The sequence below is a fragment of the Xiphophorus maculatus genome, chromosome 4 (assembly GCF_002775205.1).
Source record: "Xiphophorus maculatus strain JP 163 A chromosome 4, X_maculatus-5.0-male, whole genome shotgun sequence".
In the NCBI taxonomy this organism is placed as follows: domain Eukaryota; kingdom Metazoa; phylum Chordata; class Actinopteri; order Cyprinodontiformes; family Poeciliidae; genus Xiphophorus; species Xiphophorus maculatus.
Window position 1 is genome coordinate 8,974,393 of NC_036446.1, and position 16,863 is coordinate 8,991,255.

Genomic DNA, 16,863 nt, shown 5'->3' on the forward strand with positions numbered 1-16,863 from the left:
ATCGTGCAATAGAGAAATAAAAAAAAGCAGAGAAACTCCTGTTGATCTCTGTTGAGTGAACGGCATTTCTGCTGCAGGAGGACTCGGACCAGGTGAAGCATGCTTTGTGGCGTATTTCAGTCTGCACAGGGTGAATGCAGATGTCCCCTTCTCTCTAAACTATTCTCTTCAGACTCGGGCAGCCCCTTGCTGAGTTGGTCGCAATCATTGTTTCTCTGCAGCATTAACCACATTCCAGAGAGGCGCATCGCATCCCGTCTCCTTCCCCACATTCCAGAGAGGCGAACGAGTCCCCCGCGTAAACACGCCTTTAAATTCAATTCCTCTGCTCTCACTGCACACATACCAGAATAAGAAGCATATGTGTGGAATATGGGATTATCCAACACCGTCTAGTTTCCACTGAAGCGGCTGTAAGGGAAATCTAGAGGAAAAACCAACAAGGAGAAATTCCTCCGCGCAGCGCGCCATTGACTGTAAAGACCTTTCAAGTTAACAAAAACTGAAGTTGACAAACGCGTCGCTGTCGGCTGATACTGTGAGAAAGAGTTTGGTTTTCGGCGCTGGGAGGGAAGCGGAAGGGGACGATGCGGCTTGTGGTGCGGGTTTGCGCTTCGGCCGGCGGTTTTGCGTGAAGGAGCGACGGCTGCGCGGCGTTTTGTTTTGATTTCCATGTGAAACACAATTAGAGCTCCGTGGAGCGCAGCGCACTTTCAACTTGTTTCTCGCCTCTGGAGCGCAACATGGAGCGTTATGAGGAGGACCTGGGACTCCGGGCCGCTACCCTGATGGAGGACCTTTCCCTGTACGAAGCCTACAAAGACGGGATGTACAACGCGAGGAGGGACTTGGTGATAAACCCAGATTTGGACTTCTCCGCTCCGGCGGTGGCGGGGCTGAAAACCAAGCCGATGAATGGTACCTCTGTGCTCCACCAGCAGCATCACACTTTGGAGAATTTCACGCCGGGGAATAAAGTGTACAACGCGGCTCCTGTGCGTCCCGTGAACTGCAGCCGGCCGGTTCCCGTGGATTTCTGCGCCCCTCAGAGAGACTCTCCGTACAGTGAGGAGGGCTGCTGCACCAAATCCGAAGTGGCTCTGCCGTGCTACTCTGGCACGTCCGAGAGACACCGGAGGTACTCCTTAGAGGTGCAGGGCCACAGGTACAGCACCGGCTCCACCTTTGATGGAGTGCCTCTCAACAAAGCGGTGCCGCTGCCCGGCAACAGGTGCAACAGTGTCTGCATAACCAGCAGCCACGACGGGAGGTACGGCGCCGCCAGTCCCCGCTCCAGCCTGGCATCGTCCCTGTCCTCTCAGGAGCAAAGCAAGCATGCCAGCCCGCGATCGAGCATCAGCAGCCCGCGCACCAGCCTGGTGGTACCGGGTCAGGATAGGTACACCAGCCCCAGGTCCAGCTTGGTTCACTGTGAGGGCAACAGCATCCTCAGCCCTCGATCCAGCTATGCAAGCACGGCCAGTGACACGAGCAAACACTCCAGCCCCCGGACCAGCCTCAACAGCTGCGACTGCTGCAGCAAGCCCAGCAGCAACCGAACCAGCGGCATCAGCATGGGCTACGACCAGAGACACACCAGCCCCAGGTCGAGCACAGCCAGCCAGTACTCCTTCACCACCAGCCCGAGATCCAGCTACTCTGACTCGCGGTACGGGCCTGTGGTCAACCATGACTTGGAGGGGTCCATGATGCTGCACGCTGCGCCGCTGGCCAGTCCCCGCTCCAGCATCTGCAGCCAGGACGGGAGTGCCAGGCCGGGGACTGCGGCGAACTGCGTGGTCAGCCCGCGGTCCAGCATCTCCAGCCACAGCTCCAGAAGCTCCCGCAGCTCCCGGGGGTCAATGAGCACCTACCCGGACCTGCAGATGCCCTCGCCCAGGTCATCCATGCTGGGCAGCGGTCTAACCGAGGACACCTTACTGCAGGAGTTCGGAGACTCTAACGGGGCTCAGATTCGCACCCGTCTGCAGACGGTGTCCGAACCGCAGCCGCAGCTGGCTCAAGCGGGAGGGACTGTGGAGATAAGCGCCGGCTCGTCGTACTCCTTTAGCTATGGCGTGTCGTCAAAGACGGCCTCTTTAGGGCAGAGGTATAAGCTACCTTACCAGGTGACCCCCAGCCGAGAGAATGGGCCGAGCCAAGCGGAGAAACGGCTGGAGGCGCTCACCTTGGAGCTGGAGAAGGAGTTGGAGATGCACATGAAAAAGGAATACTTTGGTAGGTTTGTTGACTTTTTGAGAAACAAGCAATTTATCTATTAGACACTGTAATTATTTATCTAAGTTAGAGATGCGCCAATAATCAATAACCTTAATATTCTCCTGTCTGATTAATTTCTTGTTAAATAAATCAATCAAACAAAGTCCAGGTATTTTTTTACTCATTTTGGTTAATAAAGACATCAATCAACAATAAACATGTCGTCACCTTCATAAGATAATGGCCTACGTCATTTTTTGCCAAAAGATTTTTTTCTTCTTCCCTAGAACATGTTTTGGAAAGAAAGAGGTGATTACTTTTGCCAAAAAGTATTTTTGGCAAGAAATACCATTATTTTATGAAGGTAAATATATGCTTTTGATCTATAAGGGGAACATTTTTAATTCCTTATTTTATCAGTGAGCAAAGAGCACATTGTTTTCTTTTTTGTGTGCAATGTTTACAACATGTGGAATCAAATCTGAAAGTAAACCAGAAAATCTGTATTAAGCAGGAAACACCTGATTGGCGCATCTTTAATTATACCTTTTTGTTTTTATTTTGTCAGAGTTTTTCAGGAAATCAAAAAGTTTATTCTTCAGTTATGTTTCAATTCTGCTTTTATTTGCATGGGGTGTGAACAAGGAGCTTAAAACAGTCATCAGACAGAGATTCAGACAAGCTGTTTTGATGAAGTTGCTTTACAGATTAGAAATCTGATCAGAGGTGAACAGGCCCAGTCCAACAGGTTGCCAGTAAAGTTAAATCATAATTATGAAATGATGATGAGACCTTATTCCTGTGCATGCAAAACCTACCAGATTTGATACCATAAAGGAAGAAAAGCCATGAAACATCCGTAACGTATTTCAATGTTGACAGTCGCTACTAAAACCTGGAATTTCACAGATTTTAAGCAAGGTTTCTCTGTGGCTGTCAGAGGATATTTATAGGCAGACCTTTTCTTCGAAGTCTGTTTACAGCATGCTAATGCTACATCACCATTAACAGGTCACCCCCTGGCTGATAAGAGTCGCTTTGTAGGGCAGTGCTAATGTCTTGGCAGAGCTAACATTTGCAGAAAACGGCACTGCGCTGAATGGAGCCCTCTGTTCTGGCAGAGCACACACCCTTCTGTCATTTGGAGCAGTGTGGTTGGGGTTTGTTGAAAATCAAGTGCACTTTGGGAGTTACTGAACAGGAGTGAGGGCAAGCCAAGCTCAAAGCAATCCCCTTGGTGCCATCTGAGAGACATTTTTGGACTAATCGCATTTGCTGTTTAAATAACCACCTTCTCTTTCCTTTTTTCTGAACTAAAAAAAAGCATTTTTGCCACGCAGTGCGCTATCATGACACTTTGTCTTTCAAATATGTTAGGATTGCTGAGAAAGTTCCAGTCTACCTTTAGAGTTTGCAGACAGACAAATGGTTGCAGTGAGAAAACAGTGGCTGGTTCTGTTGCCTGTGCACTTGCTCGGAGTGAGCCGAGACAGCTGTGGATTTGTTCCAGAAGAGCAGGTGAAAGCAGGGAGATGGAAGACAGGAGGGAGGGCTGGGAGGAGGAAGAGCTGAGGAGATAATGGAGGTGGTAATAGATAGAGATGGATAGAGAAAGGAGGAGGGAGGGAGAAGAATGCAGTCAGACGCTCCTCAGTTTGAGCCCAATAGAGACAGCTCTGTTTCTGTAGCGACAGTGTAGAAATTGATCGCCGGGGCTTCTTTCAGGGGGCCCCAGCGATGCCTGCCAGTGGTCCCGCTCTGCCTGCTCCGTGCTGCCGGCTGGCCCTTGTGTGGCCTCTGTTTGTTGTGGTTGCAGAGGAGCTGTGAATCAACAGCTGGGCCCGATGGAAGCTTGCAAATGAAGCAGCAGAGTGAGGCCCGCTCCACCCCTCCTCTCCAGCAGCCCCACACTCCACCCCAACTCCCCCGCAAAAGCCCTTCATTAACCAGCCAGTGGGGAGTCGGGCAGCACCAGACACTTGGCACACGATCTTGGCTGGCGGGCCAGACATAGTTAGTGGGGGTCAAGTCTGATCACCTGCCCAGAATTATAATGGCAGTAGTCATGCACATGCTTGACACACACATGCTGACTTGTGGACAACAGCATGCAGTGTGGTTGCTGCACTGAAGCCTCAGATATGCTGCATGTTTGAAGAGCTCACTACCATTTATGCAAAGTTGCAAATAAAAAAAAAGACTAATGCATGAGGATAGTTGTTCTTTTAGATTTACTTAAAATGTAAATATGAGATCTTCATGTTGCAATATTAGGCTACATTAGTTCTGATAGATAGCATGTGTAAACTAAATAGTCTTAGTATTTCTTAAATCAATTTAAAGGCACCCTTTCATTCCTTTCATCTGTATTACAAATATAAGTCTGGCTGAAGCGATTAATCGGATTAATCGTGAACAATCGATTACTGAAATAATCATTAAATAATTCTATAATCAATTAACTGTTAACTGGAGAATACAGACTCCAAAAAGGCCATTTGCTGAAAGAACAACATATTCAGAGGATTAATTCAGATAAAACTGTACAAAAAATATATTTTCACAAGAAAAAATATTTTGTCTATAAATTTGTTATAACTAAAGTTTGTCAAGTGGCACAGATTTATTTCACCTGGTTCAAATTCTGGAAAGTATAAAGGTCCCCTCACCAGTTTGTCAGTATTTTAGATATTTAAAACAAAATAAATAATCAATAATTATCAATATCGACTGATATGAAATACTTATATCCCTCAACCTAGTCAAACCTCAGGTGTTACAGTGGACTTAATCCACTTTTTCCACTTTTTTCCCCCTTGAACATACATCATGTGTTGTAAGAAAACATCTGTAGAGATTCTATTTTATTTAGCAGCAATGCAGTAGAAACAAAACCTGACACTGCAGAAGTTCTCAGAGTTCTTATTTTTGGTCTGTAAGAAGCCAAAATCTCACAGGATGGCTGTTAAAGTTTGATGAATCAGGCTGCGTAAGTCTGCTTACAACCCACGGCACATACACCGTTTTTGGTAAAAGTAACACAATCTTTGTAAGACTCTAATCATATATTCCAATAACATTACATAATCCCAAGCTGTGCCGTCATTACATCCAGTTAGTTGGAAAGAGTTTCCTCTGTTTGATCTCCAGTATTAGATTTCAGTGATATTTCCTTTTCCCCCCAGAAAGGCTCAGCTACCAAATACATGTGAATCTGACACCAATAAAGCTTTCTCACAAGAATAATACGCTGACGTTGAGCAGGGTGCTTTCTGCCAGACTGCCATCTGAAACATAGACATTACGGCTGGGAAAGCCACAAATGTATGTTGCGTTAAGTGATGGTGTTTTATTTTTAACCATGGAGTGCACGCTGCATCCTGTCCCTGCCAAATCTACATGTTCTGACATGGGCACATGAGAGATCCTGCATCCTGTTTTCCAATGACTAACAAAGAGCGCTCGGGAGATTTCCCCCCTGTCCTGTAAGACCATAACCACATCCTCACTTCAGAGACGCTCCAGGATTTATTGCATGTGGGACAATAAATCACGTTTACTGTTAATGTTTACAAGTTGACGCGTGAAAATTCAAAAGTCTTGCTAGCACATGGTGTGGGGTTGTTAAGTAACAGCAGCAGCAGCAGCAGAGCTTCAGCTAGATGGAAGAAAGATGTGGAGGTAATTCGATGGAGCTGTGTAAATAAATCATCCTCTTCTGTTTAGTTGTTAGAGTCAAAGCCAAAGAGTCATGGTGGGAGATCGTTTGCCACGGATTATTCATTCAATGAAGCCATACAAAAGAATAAGATATAATAGGATCCATATCTCTAATGCAGTGCCTTGCGAAAGTATGTGTAACCTTTGAACTTTTCAACACTTTGACACGCTACAACTTCAAAGCTGCCTGTAATTGAGAAGTGGAAGGAAAATAATACATAGTTTTCAACCCCATAAGTCAGTGCTTTGTAGGACATCATTTTGTTGCAGTTCCGACTGTAAATCTTTTGGGTTATGTGTCTTCTACTAAAGTGCATACGCTGTCACTTAGACTGGTTGGAAATGTCTATATGTATCAATTTTCAATTTTTGCCTAAATATAAGTCTGGACTTTGACTGGGCCATTCTAAAACACGAATATCCTTTAATCTAAACCAAAAGTCTGTAACCTGTGGCTCCAGAGCCACAAGTGGTCCTTTGGACTTTCCAAAATAGCTAAAAATTATTTAGAAGTTTTTTAAATATAGATTAAAAAAAAACAAATGCAGGCCTTTTTTTTTCATGAAACAATTGCATTGAATTTCCACAAAAAATTGACACCACATTTACTTTTAGATCTATTTTCTTGTCATTATGTTGGCAACGACGGTATATACGTTTATTTATTTATATATTTTCTGCGAATTAACATCCCATAGAAGAAAATGTGTCCATCCTATTTTTTTGCAAAAGTGTTTTTTTTTTATTTATTTATTTTGAAACAACCCAACAGAAAAAACAGTGCAGACCCTGACCTAAGCCATTTTGTTGTAGTTCTGGTTGTGTGTGTAGGTTTTATTTTTTGTCTTGCTGAAATATAAATTCCTTTCTTAGTCTCAAGTCTTTTGTACTGAATTCTTGCTAAAGTAAGTCATAACATGATTCTGCCACTTCCATGTCTCACGTTGGGGAAACATACAAGTGCCAGCTAAGTCATTTAACGGCCAGATTTATGGTAAATAACTAATATTTTCTGTCTTCCTCGTCTCTTGAGCTGTAATTTTAGGTGGGCAGTCATGTCTTGGAACGCTTACAGCTCTGACATGCCCTTTCCATTTTTAGATGATGGATTCAGGAAAGCTCTGTTAGATGTGCAAAGCTTGGTATTTTGTTTGATAACCTCACCTGCTTTAATCTTCTCCTCAACTTTATCCTTGACCTGTCTGCTGTGCTCCCTGGCTTGTGATGTGGTTTGCTCACTAATGTACTCAAATAAACCTCTGAGGCTTTCACAGAGCAAAAATATTTATAGTAAGATTAAGTTACACACAGGTGGAATCTATTAGCTAATTAGGTGACTTGCAAAGGAAATTGGCAGATGTGAGGATAAGAATAAAATCCCCTCTTCAGACTTACGTATATTTGGAAAAATAATTGTTAATCATGTGCAAATTCAAACATTTTATTCATAAATATGCACAATAGCATAAAACTTTGGGGATAAAGCACAGTGAGTTTATTTTGGGATCATTGTTGATTCACATGTGATGTAATCCAGATAATCATTGATTTTCCTTCTTTACCCTTTTGGCCTGCAGCCTTTGGCCTGTGAGGCACCAGCCAGTGACAAGGAAGCCTAAAATCAGGGTGATTAATTCAATTTCACAACCAATAATTGTGAAAATTAAATTGCAACTAATATACAATATGCTAAATTACTCTTAGCATGTTGCACATCAACCACATGATTTTCGTAGCCATCAACAACCTTCTGGTATAATTTTGGCTGCATTTTTGACCATTGTCCTTGGTAGGATTGATAGCTAAATTAAATTGTCTTGTTTCCTGGTACAGAAATGACTTTCAAGCGCAGTCCTCACATTTACAAGGCGTTTGAGATTAAGGCCATGCCAAAATCATTCATATTTGCCTGCTTTATCCACTAAATCATAAGTTTTAATGTGTTTGTGTTCATTGTCCTGTTGGAAAGGGTTTTTGTTGAAGTTTCAAACTTATAGCCATTAATTTTATGTGAAGTTAATAAATTTGTTTCCTCACTTGTTGAATGCTCCAGCGCAATGTCACCAAAATAGACCCACAGCATGATTTTAACACCATCACCACCATGCTTCACAGTTAATACGATATTAATACTGAACATTGTAACCAATGTGTCTTCTATTAGAGGGCAGCTGGGTGGTAGTAACTGTGTGTGTCAGCAGAACAAAACCCCAAACAGATTTAAAACTCATTTATAGAAATGGCCTTCCCAATTTCTGACTTCAAAGCCATTGATGGCACACAAAAAAAATAAGGGTCCACCAAAGTCAAATGAGCTTTACCATTCCTTCTACAAAGAGTGGTGAAATCTCCAGACAAAATTATGCCAGAAGCTTGTTGATGCTTACAAAATCTCTGCATCAATGACATCCAACTGATGATGGGTGTATATAATCTTCTGGGTTTCGTTGTTCTTATTGTGACGTAATCCAATCCTTTGGTAATCTGTATTTAAAAGGTCTGTGTTTGGTGCCGTTTTACTTTTTGAAGCCAGATGGGAGCAGTAATGAATTGGAGGAAGGAGTGTTAATTTAGCCACTGTCAGTTTTCGTTTAGTATAATTGGTTTGCAAGTTCAGTCAGTTCATCCAGATGCTGACTCTCTGGTGCTTGCGTGGTCGAAACATCATCTTTTTGTTTGTACACATATGATACTACTTCTCTGAAATACTGCACACAAGTGGACTGTTGTATTGAATTTTTGGTGCTTTCTGTTATTCATTCATTTCTTATAAACATTAAAGCAGGAAACACATGTTCCAACAGTGTCTCCACGTCTCTGTTTTCAGCTCATCGAAGTAATGAAAAAATTGAATTAAGGTTTGTTTTGTATTTAATTTAACGCAACTTTCACTGGGACTGTTGCGAAATAATTACCAGCTCCACAACATCATCACTGGCACTGTGCATATGCTTCAAATGCATTCTAAAAAATCTGTATTTCAATGATAAATGCATGTATTTATTTCCTCACATGAGGGGAGGGGCGTTGGCATTCAGATCCCCTGTTGGGATCTTGTACGATGTTGCATCCTGTGGGTACTCTGACCCAAGACTCACCCCATGAAGGCTCTGACCCTGCACTCTCTGAGGAATGTGACCTCAATGAAGGTTGTCTTGTGTTAGAGAGATTTTAGATCGTTAAGCTTCTGCTGCTGCTGTCTATCAAACCGTGTGAGACACTGCTTTCTTGTTTGCTAACTGAAGATGACAGTAGTTTGTGGAGCCGATTACTTCGTGGGGGACGGTGGATGTTTTTTGTCTGTAGGTTCAGCAGAGCATCATCACCCAGTGTCTGGCAAAAACACCTATATGCATAGACATCTGTGTAATAGATGTAGGTTCTTCTCAATAAATTTGAATATTATTGAAATGTGTATTTATTTTTATTTAATCATTTAAAAGAAATACTCACATAGAACAATGTACTTTTTAGTGTAACTTTTGAAAATTCCTAGAAATCAAAAGGGATTTTCTGAGGAACTTTGTTCTAGTCAATGTGGCTTAAACATAAGATCTCAGTTTTTTTAATACTATGACCAATTTCTGATTTAACTAATTTTTTTCTAATTTTTGTCGTAAAAATAAATTACAAGTGATAGAAAATATTTTCTAAAAGCAGCGTTTTTTTCAGCCATTCCTTCTTTGAGTTGTATGACAGAATAATAGGCCCAGACTATGAGAATTTTCACTTAATTACAAGAGTATGGTCATAATATTAAAAGAATAATGGCACAATTTTACTAGAAGTCCTAAAATTATGAGAAAAAAAGTATTTTCAATAAGAAAAAAGCACAACCTGATGTGACCAGTTCAGTCTGTGGTTTTCTTCAAAATAGTCGTTTACTCAAAAAAAGTCTACTGATAATTTGATGCTAATGTGTTAAAAGATGAAGTATCACTTCACTAGATGCTCAACATTCCTCATATTAATTATTTTATAATTTTTTTTGTAGGTGTTCTTAAAAAAATACTATTTTCTTGTTCTAACATTGCAACTATATTCTTGTAAAATTATGACATTCTTCTTGTAGTTAAGAAAAAAATAAAAATTGTAGTCTGGCCCTAACACTCCATCATGTAGTTGACATAAATTCAAAGTCCAAATAAATAGAAGATGTAAAGCACAGTTGTCAAACAAGATGGCGGCCCTGGGCCTGCTGATGTCACTCTAGAAACCCAAGAAGTTTTCAAAAAGTCAGTTTTCAAATAGTAAGAATTTGATTAATCTCAAGGCTGAAGTTAGTCTACCACACTTTTACCTTCCACTCAACTTTCCATTAATATGCTTTGGGATCAATGTGAGGGCCGTTAAACATTTTGGTATGAAAAGTCTTTTTTGTTGTTCTTTTGTAATCAAATTTTTGAAGAAAGTTACCTCTGGGTTAAGCAATACAAATACAAGTTTTCACTCAGTTTGTAAGGAAAGTATGTTTCCCTATTTTATATAATTGCTGCAATAAATCAACTTTTTAAATATATTCTGTTGTCGAGATGCACATTAGTGTCTTTAGATTTAGAGGATTTTGATTTAGTTAGATTAACTTGATATGTTTGATGTGCTAGGGTGAATATTGTTTAGTTAAATTCTTTGTGAAATTTAAGGTAAAAATGACTCTCTGGCTAATCAGTTTGACATTTGTTGTAAAAATGAAAAGTACAGGAACATTATCTTCCAGCCTTTTCTTTTTGGAATGCACCTCTCATCCACATTGTTTCCTCTTAAGGCTTTTTTATGTAACCTTCCGCTTTCGTCAAGTCGTCTGCCTTCTAACAGTATGATGTAATGCATGGAAATGACAAAAGGGAGCCTTGTACAGCCAGAGTCTCAATTTATTCATGAAATATTTCTTCTGATTTAACATTCACACTCCTTCCCCTTTTCAGCAGAGCTGCATGTCTAGAACAATTTGTTAAAATGTATGTTTTAATGGCAAACCTATGAATTTCCTAATTCTGTTTGCCTTCAAAGGCAATGAGAAGCACAGAAAGCTGAGTAATAATTATGATAGTAGAAATAAAGACAGAGCAGAAAGACATCTTCCCATTGTCTAACAAGAAAGAAGTCGGGGATGACATTGTTGTACATCCAGAAATTCTTCTTCATGTCTGTATTGTGACAGCTGCACTGTGTTTTGCTGTCTTATAAAACTTAATCTCTTTATTCTTCTGCTTTTTCTGAGAATATACATAGCAGACAATAACAAAGCCATTGTCTATGACAGGTATCTGCGTGAAATGTGGGAAGGGTGTGTACGGGGCCAGCCAGGCATGCCAGGCCATGGGGAACCTCTACCACACCAACTGCTTCACCTGCTGCTCATGTGGTGAGTAACACGCCGACCTGTATCATAGCTAAAGTTTTTTGCAATTATTTTATTGACGCTTTAATGGACTTTAAAACTACAGTGTCTGCAAATAAATGAAGAAAATGGGTAAGAGTTACTGAATCCAAAATGTTCAGATTCAGTATTCGTCGTTCCTGCGGGGGTTCCAGCTCCATCCCTACAAACTCTGTTTTGTGTTTACAAATGGAGCTAGCATCACACTTTTCTGCCTTCTCTGTGGACAATTTTCATCCAAGAGTTATTAATTATTCACTGGTCTTTTTACTATAGTGATTTATTCACTATAGTAATGAAGAACTGTAGAAAGGTACATAATTTCTCACCGCGGGAGACATTCTGTGAACTAGTTGAACAGAAATATTAACAATATGTGACTGTATTTCTGCATAAAGCACAGCAACAAACTTCTGCCCAATCAGACAGCTCCGTCAAAATAGTTCGAGTTGGGCAGGCGGATAACGCTCTGCGAACAAAATGAAGCAATTTTCGCCAAGTGTTTGCACAAATGAGAGACGAATTTGGAACCTCAGATGAAGCATGTCAGCCAAAAGAGACAAAAACAACTTTTCATTTTGTTAAAACATCAAAAATACTGACATGGGTACAATGACATCATCATAAGTTTTGGTGTCAGTTAATTTTTGATTCATCGCTGTGATTTTCTACAGGATATAAAATATTATGTATCACCCTGATATATGAAATGCTTTACAAATATGCTCCACAGAAGCCGCAGAAAAAGTGGCTCCACAAAAGGCATTTAGGAACCAGAAATAACTTTATTTGAAATAACACTGTAGACTGAAAATTTATATTTAACTAGTTTAAATCAGTTATTTTAACAAAATTAAGGAATATTAATAGCAAATTGTAATCAAATAATAAAAACAGTATTTTTTTCCAGAGGGTGAGCAATCTGCAGTGTCTTGTAGAAAAAGAAGTGGCTGACTTTGTATTCAAGTCACTGCAGGGGCTTTCTGTTGTCATTGCTTGTCAACATCAAGTTTGAAATTTTTTAGTCTATTGACAGTGAGAGAGACACGGGTCTTTCAGATGTGATGTTGGATTGGATTCACTGCTCTGTGACAGTTTGAAAGGAAGCACGAGTAACAATTTTTTGCATAAAATCTAGGAATTTTTGTCTTCTATACTATATATTATAATATCCTTTAATGAATCCAAAGAAATCTGTTACTGCGTCCATACATGCAAAAATAAAGTTAAAGATGAGCCATTAGGCTTTTTATAAGTGCAAAATTAAAAATGAAGCAAAATAAGCAGCATTTTTGTCTCTTCTAAGCAAATTCCAAGGTAAAGTCTCAGTAGAGTTTAAGAAACTATTGTTTACTTTTGTCTCGGTAGAACGTGTGTGTCTATTAACCTGATAGTGAATACTAATACTGATAGCATTTAAAGGTGGTGAGATAAACTTAGGTCCTCATTCAGCCATATTTCTCACCTTCCCAGTTGTTTTTAACTTTATTTTGCAAACTAAATGACTTTCAAATATAAGAGGTCTATTCTCTTGTTTTTCCCATTTTGAAGAGGGCACTGTATCACATCATATTTGTACTCCAGAGGAAAAAGTTGGAGAAAATAATTACTAATTAATAGTTTCTAGACAAACACATTAACTTAAATAACTAAAGCTTAAATTGTAAAACTTAGTGGTGGGACTCAATAAAAATTTAATTGCATGGTCTCCAGTAAATGTGGAGGGCAGTGTAATTTGTTCAGCCTTGAAGGATGAACAACAGCAATAAGTGTTATTTCTAAGCAATATAGTAATAACTTTTTTCTTTCCTACTTCAGCAACGAAACCCTAAGTCACATTTCACACTCCTGCTTTCTTCCAATCTGGATGCATAAAGTTGTTTGGGGCGTTATGAAATGTAAAACACTGAAAAGCAGAAGTGTTGAGTAACTGATCTTCTATATATATCACAAGAATGGGGAAGTTGGCCAAATGCAGCAGAAAAAACATCATCCCCTTCCACTTTTTTTGCTTGTTTTTTTTTTTAATTTTAAATAAAACATAATGCTGCTTGTGTTGCTTAATAAATCATAAGCTGGTTTCACAGTTTACATCAAAACTATCTCATGCCTAAGAAATGTTCCTCTATAATGCAGCAATGAAATAAATTTAGTTATTTTTCTCTTTCTTCACAAAGTACAGTAAGGGTTGTGTTTGTCATTTCTTTTTCTTTTTTTTTTTTGGACGCCCCTCTCACCCAACTCTGGACCACCTCTCCTGTTTCCCGTGGAAACAAGAGGAAGATGGTTAGAGTGAGCCTTTCAGCTTGGATCCATTCTTATGTGCAGCATGTATACTGATCCTTCACCTCGACCCCTTGGGCTCTGGAAGATCTGCTATAATTTACATGTAACCAAAGCCACATAGTTTCCGATTTATTGTGTGTCGAATGAAAGAGGGGCCAGATGCCGAGTGTCTAGTTGCTGAGGTTGCGAGGTATTCTGTGGAAAACAAGCCTCAGGTCCGGTTGGAAGCTGTTTTAATCAGCCTTATGATACTTTTACAGTTTGCTTAGGGGTCATCTTTCAATGATTGAACAAAGAAATCGTGTCATTAGGTCTTTGAACCCGATCTAGACTGAAAGTGTTAACTGTGTTAGACGTATCTGGATTTAAACAGAAAACAGAAACCTGAGAGGTTTATCAGAGGAATCATTTCCACGATTCATCAGCAGGTCATTTTCGGAGATTCAAGTCGCTTAGCAGGCTAACCCACCTCTCAGGATAGTTTATTTCTAACGTAAACGACATAATCTATCAGTTGACCTCTTGTAAATGGGAATGTTTTCTTTTTATGCAGTGTTTTGCAGGCCTCTGAGAAGTTTAGTTTCAAAGTGCCTGCAGTTGTCATAACACACTCCAGTGATTTATGAGGAGCTGCGTTCTCATGTCTTCAGTTAGTTTTTTGGTTTCTTTTTTTTTGTGCAGAAGTCCTTTTGGAGTCTGGAACTCCACAGTGAGGCCGAGTTTGCTGAGACATTGCTCGCTGGTAGCCTTGGGCTTTGTTTAACCATGCATAATTGAGCCCTCCTCTTGGCTTACTCCCATGGTTGCACCCTTTTTTCATGAGATGGCCAAGAATGCAACCCTCCCCACCACCACTTCAGCCACCCATCCCTGGAGGACCTCAATCACACACACACACACACACACGCACGCACGCACGCACACACACACACACACACACACGCACACACACACATACACGCACATCCCGTCACAAAGTGTACCAGACCTGCTTATCAGAGAGGGCAGGCCTGCTATGGACTCACTTTAAACGGCACACGCATGCCAAAATGATTGTGTACTTGCTCTGCCACATGTACAAAAGAGGAAGTTGTTTTGGGTCTGTTGAACACTGATTTCTGTCTTTCACGCATTGCAGTAAATATGTTGCTTGGGGCTAGTCATTTTGTCTTGGAGTTGCACACTTTTATCTGAAGTCCCAGAGCGATAGTTTACCTTTTTAGAAGTTTAGTTGTGTGAATATTTACATGTGGTCAGTACAAGGGTTATAATAGTTTTATTTTAAAATTTGTATTATAGTTTAGTTTTATTTCATTCTGACTTTTTGTTTGTCTAATTCAGTTAGTTTTAATTAATTTTTAGAGTGTGTTTGCTAGTTTTTCTCAGTTCTAAGTTAAATATTGCTTAGTTTTTCTTAGGCGTAGTAGTAGCTTTAGTTTTTAACTGCAGAATGGTCAAAGTATTGTATTGTGATTATGTATACATCGATTGCCCAAGAGAAAATACCATTTTCAAAAGATTTATTCAATTCAGCATAATTTAGCGTGTCACCACCAGGAATATGGAGGACTGTAATTTGACGTAAATTGCTTGTGTGGGAAAAAAATAATAATTTCACATCAGTTCTACTGGCTAATAAATAGATTCATAATCACGAAAACAAAAGATGTCACAGCTGTAATTTCAGTATGTTTTAACTAGTTTTATAAATTCACAATATAGTTCCAGTTAGTTTAAAATTTCCCCCATTAATTATGATTGTATTTATTTCAGTTAACAAAAATGCTTTCTCAATTTTATTTCATTATTTCTTTAGTTTTAGTTAATTAAAACAACCTTGGTCAGTACCTTACCTGCTTCATCAAAGCAATTCAGTTTAGAAAATCTAAATTTCTATTGGAAAAATTGAGCTAGAAGGAGGAAGAGTGTGGCACAAAGACATGATGGGGAAGGAGTCTGGGTAGTCAGGGAAGTATGAGACTCACAAAAGTATTGACATCTCTTGAACTTTTCCACATTTTCATAAGAAGATGAAATACTTTAGTGGTGCACGAGAAATCGGTTCATAGTGGAAAACTGGCAGTAACCTGTTACTGTTCGCCATGCGGAGAACACAGAAACATGTGGCATCAGAGGGGCTTACATGCAAAATGTCAAATTTATCAGTAAACAAACAGTTCACACCAACCCCTTCTGTGAAGTGTTGAAACATGGTGGTGGCAGCATCATACTGCGGAGATGTTTTTGTTTTTTCTACATCTACTCAGAGCTGATAGGAAGATGGATGGAGCAAAAGGATTTTTAGAAAAAAAATCTGTTAGAAGTTGCAAAAGACATAAAACTTGACCACCCAGCAGGATGATGACACACATGTTGCTCACTCGCTCCACTTCTTCTCGTTAGCCAGTTAGCATCACCTGGACAGCTCGTAGTTACTCATTTCTGTGTTAGAGTGAGGAGGACTAGGGTGTCGAACTGTAGCTGATGCCAGTCAGATTAAATCTGAGAAGTGGAAGATTGATTTGTTTTAAAACTCATCCCGCATATTTACATCCTGAAGCAATAAATTACTCTCAGTTACGATTTTAAATATATATGCTATTCGAAAAGTCTGTTGCCTGCTGGAAACGAGTAGACGTTCTCATTAGCAGAGAGAACGGTCTGTGAGCTGTGGCTAACGAGCCGGGAGAAATGGTGTGTTTTTGACACCCTCTATGTAACCTTTCTGGTTTGTTTGGGCTTGTGGGTAAAATAATAACCCGAAGACTGGAAAGTGTGAGAAATGCCATATATATGAGCAAGGATTTGTAATACAAACAATGTTTGCTCCCTCTAGTTTAAGCCAAAGTGGTAAATTTAAATAAATCATTTATATGTTTTAGATCTTTAGCCTCATTAACATCTTTCTTTAGTCTCAAGTTGATTCAGTTCAGTAAGGTATGCAAAATAAATTTTAAATATGTTTTGTAGAAGCAGCAGCCCAGATCAGTTGAAAATAGGTAAACTAGAGCCTTTGGTAAAATATTGACTTCAAAGCAAAAAATTATCTGTTTTCAAACCCCTAATGCAGAGAGGTGGAAAGTGAAGAAGCTCTCATTAATCCTCTTCCTCTCCTCAGCCCCTTTGGTGCATTAGAAAAAGCAACAACTAGAACTTCCTCTGCAAAATTTGGAGTTTGTATGACATTATCAAGGCTCATATGCGTTTTGCAGTTTCAAATTTAAATCCATATGCTCAAAAGGAGTCACAGCAGCTAG

The 16,863-nt window shown here is 39.9% G+C and overlaps 1 protein-coding gene across 1 annotated transcript in view; it reads left to right on the plus strand.

Annotated features, from left to right (window-relative positions):
• Positions 1–306: 306 nt before the first annotated feature.
• wtip (WT1 interacting protein) overlaps positions 307–16,863 on the plus strand; it is a 29,894-nt gene continuing 13,337 nt past the window's right edge. The window contains exons 1-2 of the mRNA XM_005796186.2: positions 307–2,238; positions 11,204–11,305. Of these exons, the coding sequence (XP_005796243.2) occupies positions 744–2,238; positions 11,204–11,305 (1,597 nt within the window). The 5' untranslated portion in view covers positions 307–743. The remainder of the gene's footprint in view (positions 2,239–11,203; positions 11,306–16,863) is intronic.